Genomic DNA, 9,677 nt, shown 5'->3' with positions numbered 1-9,677 from the left:
ATCATATTAAAATTAATTAAACAATATATATTATAATTTTGCATGAATTTTACTGAAATTCATCTCTTAAAATCTTGGTTACAAAAATAGTATTTTTTCAACATTTTTTTTTCAAACTATAACAAAAAAAAAAAACTACCTTAATGTCAAACACTTATTACATCTTCAAACAATATAACTGCAGATTGTTGGTTGCATAATGTTTTGGGGCATGTAAAGGTCCCTGAGATGCATTTAGCCTAGCTAGTAAGCTTTTGTGTCCATATCTCATAATTTCTTCGATAGCAAGCAATTGTAATTGCCAGATACTTAATCAAATCTAAGCTAAGTTCATTGCCCGTATTGTCACGTCAAAAGTGATCCAATGGGCTTGTGATAATATTATTTAGTAATTATTCAAGTAAACCTCTCACTGATATAGTTGAACTAGTCACCGGTTCGAATTTCACAAACATCAGAGCTACTAGAAATTTATATGATTATTAATTTCATGGCCCGTAGAATTAATCGAGGTGCGCGCAAACTTACTTAATCTTAAAAAAACAAAGAGTAACCATCCAAGCATTGAGCAGAGAAATTCACAGCATAACTGTGCTTTATAAACTAGCACGAAATTGCCCAAGAAAATTTGGTCAGAGAAACTCACTGCATAGCTATGCTTCTTAATGTTATATATCTTGCCAAGGTGTTTGCCAACAAGTTCTGGATTCAAGACAAAAAACACAAGCTGCACATCAATCGAAATTGAAAACGCAAATTACATTCTTCGCTAGGGAACTCTGAATGCTTCATGCTGTGTGGTATTTTTAACTCCTCTGCATCCGAAGAACAGGCTGATAAAGGAGGAAGTTAGGAGTCTTGAAATGTTATCAGGGAGTAGATATATAATGGATGCAGTTCAAAATTCTAGCGATTCATGACAGGCGAAGAACAGATGCACAGTACATGTACTAAGTCTTTAACAAAGCGATCACAACACCAACTCTTTCATTCCTCGATGGACTAGAGTTGATTGCTCCTGTCACTATATCTTCACATTTAAGATGTCTGAATGTGAAGTGTGGCATTGTTGCTTGTTAAAACCATGCTAGAGTTGATTCGAGGATACGATGAAAGAAAGTTATTAAACAAATATAAACCAGTATTTTGAACCAAACTTCGTTGACATCCATGGACTGATCTATGCTTTATGATCTTATTTGGAGATTTGTAGCTGTGGAGTATCACTCTGGAGTTTTGACCTGCATGCCTCCAAGTTTCTTCAAGGAAAAAAGTCCCCAGAGTGACATATATATAATTAATTGCCTTCTGAGAACCTTGAATTATAGTTCAAATTAATGAAATGCAGAAAGAAATTATGGACTTTTCCTTTGGTAAGCAGTCAGCTACTGATTCATATGTATTGATATCTACCTGATCATGTGTCATAATTAATTCAAATTTGAATTCCTAAAAATACAAATGAATAAGCATCTACTAATGTGTGTGTAATGAGATAAAATTGCAACAGATTATATTTGTGTATTTGTGGAAAGATTTGTAGAAAATATTGCAAGGACGTTAGAAACAGGCAATGGTAATAGTGAATGAAGAAAACAAGTGTTCTAATATATATATATTTGTCCTTCCTTGCTCTACTTGCTGTTTATTTATAAGCAATGTGCCCATTATTATTATACACTACCAATGGTGTGGGGACGTCAAATCACTGTGAATTATAATAATAATTTATAGTGTATTTCTTTTTCTTTTTGTACTTTTTCATTTTTATTTTGTCACTTTTTTGTTTTTTTTACTTTATTTTTTTTGCATTTTTTATTTTCCCCCTTTTTTCTTTTTTTTATTTTTTTTCCCAAAATTATCTTTCTTAATTTTAGTTTTTTAATATTAAGCTGATTAAAAATTTTACTTTATAATTTTTTTCTTTAAAATACTGTGGATTGCTACGGTGTTTTTCCACATGATTTTTCTATTTAATTCTTTTATTTTTTAAAATTATATTTGTTGATTTTATTTTTTTAATATTAAGCTGATTGAGAATTTAGTTTTGTAATTTTTTTTTAAACATTGTTGATTGCTATAGTTTTTCTCCACATGGTTTTTTTTTGTTTTTTTTTATAATTTTCTCCAAAATTAACTTTTTCAATTTTATTTTTTAATATTGAGCTAGTTAAAAATTACAGTTGCAATATGTGAGGGAAGCATTGTAGCTTTCCTTGCAAATTATTGTAGATTACTACAGTGTTTTTTTCCACATAGTTTTTATTTTGTTTTTTTTCTAAAATTATCTTTATTAATTTTATTTTTTTATATTAAGTTAGTTAGGAATTACAACTAAGTAATAAGCTAAAGGGTGCGGGAAATTCATTGTTCACCCACACCTAATGCATTGTGGATTACAATAGTAATCAACGGTGCATTTCTCTCTTTTTTTTTTACTTTTTTGGGTTTTTTTTTCATCTTTTTTTTTTCAAATTTCCCCCCTTTTTTTCCAAAATTACTTTCCTTTTTTCCAACTTTTTCCTTTTTTTTGTTTATTTTTTTTCAAAATTATCTTTGTCGATTTTACTTTTTTAATGTTAAGCTGGTTAAAAATTTCACTTTGTAATTTTTTTTCTTTAAAATACTGTGAATTACTATAGTGTTTTTCCACATGATTTTTCTATTTTATTTTTTTATTTTTTAAAATTATATTTGTAGATTTTGTTTTTTTAATATTGAGCTGATTGAGAATTTAGTTTTGTAATTTTTTTTTAAAACATTGTTGATTGCTTACAGTGTTTCTCCGCATGATTTTTTGTTTTTTTGTATTTTGATGATTTTCTCCAAAATTTAACTTATTTTATTTTATTTTTTAATATTGAGCTAGTTAAAAATTACAGTTACAATATGTGAGAAAATCACAGTAACTTTCCTCGTAAATTACTGTGAATTGCCATAGTGTTTTTTCCCACATGGTTTTTTTCCAGTTTCTTTTGTTTTTTTTGTAATATTTTTTTCCAAAATTATCTTTGTCAATTTTATTTTTTTAATATTGAGCTGGTTATAATTTAATTTTGTAATAAAACTTAATTATGTGGAGAAAGCATTGTAGCTTTCCTCACAAAACACTATGGATTGCTAAAGTGTCTCTCAACATGGTTTTTTTTCCTTATGATTTTTTCAAAATTATCTTTGTCAATTTTATTTTTTAAATATTGAGCTGGTTGAGAATTACAATTACAAGTCATTACAAATAAGGCTAAATCATAGCTTTCATCACAAAACATTGTGAATTGCTACAATGTTTCCAATATGGTTTTTTTCACTGTTTTTTTTTTGTTGTTTTTTTTTTCTAAAAGTGTATATGTTGATTTTATTTTTTTAATATTGAATTTATTGAGAATTTAGCTTTGTAATTTTTTTCTTTAAAACACTATGAAGTGTTGCAATATTTTCCCATATGATTTTTTTCAAAATTATTTTTGTCGATTTTTTTTTAATATTAAGTTAGTTAAGAATTATAATTACAATAAAACTAAATCATATGGGAAAAGCGTTGTAACTTTTCTCACAAAACACTGTGAATTGCTACAGTATTTCTCTAAATAGTTTTTTTATGATTTTTTCTAAAATTGTCTTTGTCGATTTTATTGGAGAAACCACTGTAGTTTTCCTCACAAAACACTGTCAATTGTTACAACGTTTTTTCTCATGGTTTTTTTTTCCTTCCAAGATTATTTTTGTTGGTTTTTTTTTAATATTAAGCTGGTAGAGAATTTAGCTTTGTAATTTTTTTTCTTTTTATTAACAAAAAAACTGAAAAATATGGTGAAAACAATCATTTTGTTCAGTCTCTAAGTTTTTTATTACTAACACAACTTTTTTTCCCATCATGAAATATTGGCTTCATCATATCTTTAGTTTTTATTACTTATTTAGCACCGGTTCATAATTATAACACTATTAAATATATTTGTTTTATAAATTTACAACAACACGCGGGTATGTCATCTCATCAGAATCAATTGACGTAGCTTCCATTAAGTATTAATGGAGCACTAATTGATGGCACTTCCTTTAATAGCATTAATGGAGCACTAAATACACTTAATTGTATTTTTATTTTTTTTTCCTACCATTAGTTAGCTTGTGTAGAGCTTGAACCATCTTATTGACTCAAGGAACATGAACATGCATGGGTGCTCCAACAAAGACATTAAAATTGAATCTTGATTTGCTTTCATCCAAGAAGCTTAATGAGAGGTGGAAAATTACATGTTGTATCATTGAATCGAGCTCATATTAGGATGGAAAAGAAAGAGATTACACTCGTCTGTGTTCCAAAAGTCCATTTGGCACTTACAATAAACGAAAAAAAGGCAAAGAAAACAGTTGTTTTTTCTCCCATAAAATCTTCCTGAATTCCCATTAACATACACCACCCTAAAAATAGTGTGTCATAGTTTCAGACCTTTTCAGATATGAAATTCGTGCCCTCTGCCAGCAAAAGCAATCACCAGTAGCTAGTCCAAGCGGAAGCGAAACAGCTGGGGGTTTCTGTTGGTTTTGTCAAACACTTCAGGGTGTGCATTTCTTCTCTGCATCTCTTGTTTGGCTAAAGTGTTAAACTGCCTTCACTCGTTTTGATAGTCGAAAGAAAAGAAAGGCTCTCTTCTACTTTCTGGTAACTTTTCAAGACTCCTAACTTCTTTCTTTATCAGTTTTGTTTTCAAAAGCATAGTAGTTTCTTGCTTGCCAAAATTTAGTGGAGAACATAGCATGCATGCTTTATCTCTCATTGCTTGCATGCCTGCCTTGCATAAATGATATTTGTGCAGTTTCTATATTGTTGGGGTACAAACTTTGTTGCATTTTAATCTTTCTTCTCCTCTTATTTATCGTTTTCGAGTGCAAGGGTATGGTTCTTTATATGTGTGATTTTCTGCTCTATTTTAGTTTTATTCTGATGATGATAGCCACCCCTTTTTTATCACTCCCATAAAAAACTTGGCTCTGATGATAGCCACCCCTTTTTTATCATTCCCATAAAAAACTTGGCTCTTTTGGCTATATTTTATTAGTTTTATAAGCCTAAATTCCCTGTTTTTGAAGATATTTTCTTTATAAATACCTTGTGTTCTGAACTTCCAATCGATTTTCCTGTTTCTGAATCAAGAACTGGCTGACAGGTTGCAGATGTTTGTGGCCTCAGACTATTCCAAACTGGTCAGTGAGTTCTAAAGCAGTTGACACCCTCACACGCTTGACTCCACTTGCAATCATTAGTTATATTTCCGAAATTCAGAATTGTTAATTACGAGAATCATCTTCAGTGACTTGTAATAGTCTGAGACCTGCTTAATGTGCTGTTACCTATTATTCAGTAAGGTGTAGGATCTGAGACCTGCTTAAGTTTCTATGGGGCTTTGGCAACTGTTCGTTGTTGCACTGATGCCAGTTGTGAAGGTGCTCCTGATTACTGCAGTGGGCGTATTTCTTGCAACTGAGCGCATGGATATTTTGGGGACGGATGCGCGGAAGCATCTGAATAGTGTAAGCACCAATATTTTTCCAAATGGATTTTAGAATAGATGATAAATTTAACAAAAGAACTTAGTCTGAAGGATCACTTAGATGTCTGCCAATGTATACTAGACAATTTCTTTGGGGGGTGACAGATTTTCTTTTAGTTTTAAATATACAGCTGATTATTTAGTATAATGGTCCATTCTTTTTTGAACTTCTATTATAACATCACCCTTTTGAAGAATGAAAACCTGTGTGTGTGTGTGTTCGATACAAAGTGGGAAAAATTGCAGATAAATTATTTATCAATTGCTTTTCTCCTTTCAATGCTGCTCTAGTTGTCCTGCGCCGAGTTCCCTAAGAATATATGTGGATTTTCTATTTCAATTCTTGTGCAGCTTGTGTTTTATGTCTTGAATCCAGCACTTGTTGGTAGCAACTTGGCGAAATTCATAACATTGAAAAGCATAGTTATGCTGTGAGTTAATTTCTCTAATCGACTTTTCTGCAGCTGTTTTCTTTCAATGTGGTTTTTTTCCTGCTAGTTTATCACAATCAACTTTGGTTGAATTGTTATGTAGGTGGTTCATGCCACTCAATATTCTTATCACCTTTATCGCTGGCTCGGTGCTTCGATGGCTACTTAAAAAAATTACAAAAGCTCCTAATCACCTGCAGGGCCTCATCTTGGGCTGTTGTGCTGCTGGTGGGTTTCATTTTTTCTGGCTGAAGGAAGATACATGCACAGCTTTTGAGTGTTCCTTTCTGATTTATAAATTTTCACAAAATATTTGTTGATTAACCGAAGTCTTCATGAAATAAGAGAGAAGGTCTGAGCAATTTAATTCACTGGCATCGGTATCGATAGTAAATCAGTTTCTGATGATGTGCCCTTTTACTGATGATTGTGATTTGAAGTATAGGTTTTTACATCTTTTAGCTGCTCTTTAAGATTTCTTGTCAGATATTAATTCCATGTCAAGGAGGCCTCTGCTTTGTTAACTGATCATCATCCTTCCAACTAAAAGAAACAAGTTTTTAAGATCTCTGCTGTTAATTCCTCTCCTTCTTTCTTTCCTGCCATCCAACCCGTGCAGACCAACCGCCTTAGAAAAGAGGCTGATGTGCCATTTCCTGCAAGTGAATTAAGCAGAAATGAAAGTCTAGTAATTTTGCTATCCTTGGTCTAGTTACTGTACGCTGTGATGAAACACTTTAGACACTCTAATCTAATTATATATTCCTGTCACACATCAATATTTGTTTTTTTTTCCCCAGCTATTTAGGCCCCTCTTGACAGTAATATCATGTATTGTTAATATATTGAAGCTGTGGCACAAGCTTCATTACATTCGACCTTTTGTACCTGATTTCTAGTTTACATGGGCGGTTGAATGTGAGCAGGGAATCTGGGCAACATGCCTCTCATAATCATTCCAGCTGCCTGTGAAGAAAAAGGCAATCCATTTGGCGACGCCAGTATCTGTAAAATGCATGGATTGGCATATGCTACGCTCTCATTGGCAGTATGACAATGTTTCTTACTTGAATTTAATTTTTTATGTGCTCTAATTAAGAAAGGCAGTATAATAGGTCTTGAATTGTTTAAAATTCTTTCCATTTTTTCTTGATATTTCAGATTGGATCCATCTTCTTGTGGTCATATGTGTACAATATTGTGCGAATATATTCAAGTACAGATTCTGATGAAACCAAACCGGATGCCTTGCCAGAGGGTATAGAGTCTGCCCGAGAAATAACACCAGGGCCCATGCTTTTCTTAAAAGAGCCCTCAATCGATGAGGGTATGGAGAACTTTGAACTTGATCGTGCAGTGTCAAAGGGGAAGGCGAAGGTTGCCTGAAAACATTATACATTCATTTCTTTCTTAACTCTCTTATCCTTTTCCATATATTGTTTGGTGCTCATTATGAGCACATGTTGAAGTTTTCACGATACTATCGGTTCCTCTTGTTCCCTTGAATAAAATGTTTTTGAGAGAAATCATCAACCTACCAATCAAGATTTCTTGACAGGTGCCATTTCCAGAAAACATTAAGCAAGGATTTCAAAAGGTTCTGAAGAAACTCAACCTGAAGAGATTGCTTTCACCTTCAATTAATGGAGCGGTACGGTAATGGCAAGTTCTTATTTTTTCTGTGTTGGCCAAAGGGCATATTGATTCTTTAAGGAAGTGTATAAAGCATCTACTAATCTTTTTTCTAGTTTGGAGATCATATATAGCAAGAGAAGGCTCACATTTCAAATTTGCTCACGTTATAGCATACTGAAATGATCATACATATTAGAGACTGCACATTGCAGAAAGGCTTAAGCATCAAAATGATAGCTCATGAGCAAGAATATTCCTGCTGGGTAGCCGATGAGCTTCAGTGGATGAAAAAATACGTCAGATGCATCCCATGCTTTCTTAAAGGATATAAATTCATGCTTCATATAGGATCAAGTCCATTTCTTCTGTAGTACTATTCCATTCCTTCCATGAATTTTCTAGAACAAGCCGTTTTTTTATAAAGCATTATTTACAACAAGCCTGCTCTTCATACATGCCTCATTGATCTTTGAACCCTATCGAAATTTAAAGACCATTTATGGAGATATTGCCATGAAGCAGCCATTAGCAAGCAGCTTGCTGGTTTAAGCTGGATTGTTTTCCCTCTTCAGTTCTTGATCACATTTAAAGCATCTAATGCTGAATAGAATAAACAGGCCACTTTATGTTTCAGTATCGATGCGAGTATTGACCCCCCTTACTGCTTTATTTTTATAGATTGTTGGGTTTATAGCCGGTACTATCCCTCCCTTCCGAAAAGTGTTGATCGGTGACAGTGCTCCTCTTCGTGTGGTTGAAGACTCTGCATACTTTGTCGGGTCAGCATCCCTCTTTGATGATATATATGAACATTCCCGAGAAACCAAAAAAACATTCAGCTACCTAACATGCTCCACTAGAATTCCTTTCTGCTGTGTGTTTGCAGGGAGTCAGCCATTACAATCACCACTTTGATTGTAGGAGCAAATCTTCTGAAGGGTAATCGCGATCATTTTGATTTTTATCAAGCTTATTTTCACTATCCTGCCCTTCTTCGCTAGTTGAACTTCCCGAAGCATAGATACAATGATGACCAGAATGTGTTCTCACTTCTCAGGCTTCAGGGGGTCAAAGGTGCCGATCTCATTGATTATTGGTATCACGGCAGTCCGTTATATAATCTTTCCGATATTGGGAGTTGGTTTCATTAAATGTGCAGTCCATTTTGGCGCGGTGAACTCAGATCCTCTGTGCAAGTTTGTTCTGCTGCTTCAATTTGCACTGCCTCCAGCAATCAACATAGGTTTTAACATTCATGCAAAGTTCAACCATGTCCTTATCTGGAGACAGATTGAATCGGTTCCTAACTAGAAATCGGTTTTTCGCATGTTCCTTGTCCTGATTTGGCAGGCACAATGACCCAGTTGTTTGGAGCTGGCGAAGCCGAATACTCGGTCATCATGCTATGGACCTATGCCTTGGCCTCAGTTTCGGTGATGCTTTGGTCAGCATTCTTCATGTGGCTCGTCAAATAACTATCGCTTGCCTCTTGGATCGCTTCCAACATACACAATCTAGGCAATGCATTATATCTTAGGCCTTGGCATAGATATTTCCAATGTAGTATTACAATGGAAAAAAAATATTACATTATAAAATAGAATTTCAGCGGAGGTGAAATTCTAGATTTAATTTATTGGAAAAAAATTATTAAATTATAAAAAATATTGTTGTATGTATTTTCATAGAAGTAAAGATAAGATACTTGAAATGTATAAGCATTGTATGAATAAAGTTCAAAAAAAAAAATAAAGATAATGAGAAGAGATATTGGTGGAGAATGAGGCATATTTTAGTAAATTTTGTTTCTAAAATAGTATTATCTATTAAACTTTATTTATCTCAATAAAATAATATTATTAATCATGATTCGTGAAAATTAAATTCTAAAAAAATGATGAATATATTGTTAATAAAATTAAAAGCATCTTATAACTTGTGAGGAAAACAATCTTAACTATTAATTATATACCTAACAGAGTTACACATAAAAAGTTAAAAAAAATTAAAATATGATCTAAAATAGCATATAATGTATTTATTGAATATGTTTATA

General features: G+C 32.7%; 1 protein-coding gene across 1 annotated transcript; it reads left to right on the top strand.

Moving 5' to 3' along the window:
• The first annotated feature begins 5,400 nt into the window (after nucleotides 1-5,400).
• Nucleotides 5,401-9,135, top strand: LOC133703019 (protein PIN-LIKES 3-like). Its single transcript, XM_062127405.1, has 10 exons — nucleotides 5,401-5,535; nucleotides 5,907-5,986; nucleotides 6,090-6,214; nucleotides 6,913-7,034; nucleotides 7,148-7,363; nucleotides 7,545-7,637; nucleotides 8,300-8,400; nucleotides 8,508-8,560; nucleotides 8,679-8,894; nucleotides 8,927-9,135. Exons 1-10 carry the CDS (start codon nucleotides 5,401-5,403, stop codon nucleotides 9,094-9,096), a joined length of 1,311 nt encoding a protein of 436 aa, XP_061983389.1. The 3' UTR covers nucleotides 9,097-9,135.
• Nucleotides 9,136-9,677: the final 542 nt, after the last annotated feature.

This window comes from Populus nigra, chromosome 9, assembly GCF_951802175.1.
Source record: "Populus nigra chromosome 9, ddPopNigr1.1, whole genome shotgun sequence".
Classification (NCBI taxonomy): Eukaryota; Viridiplantae; Streptophyta; class Magnoliopsida; order Malpighiales; family Salicaceae; genus Populus; species Populus nigra.
Note: the sequence above shows the minus strand (reverse complement) of the source record. Positions and strands in the feature narration are given on the sequence as shown.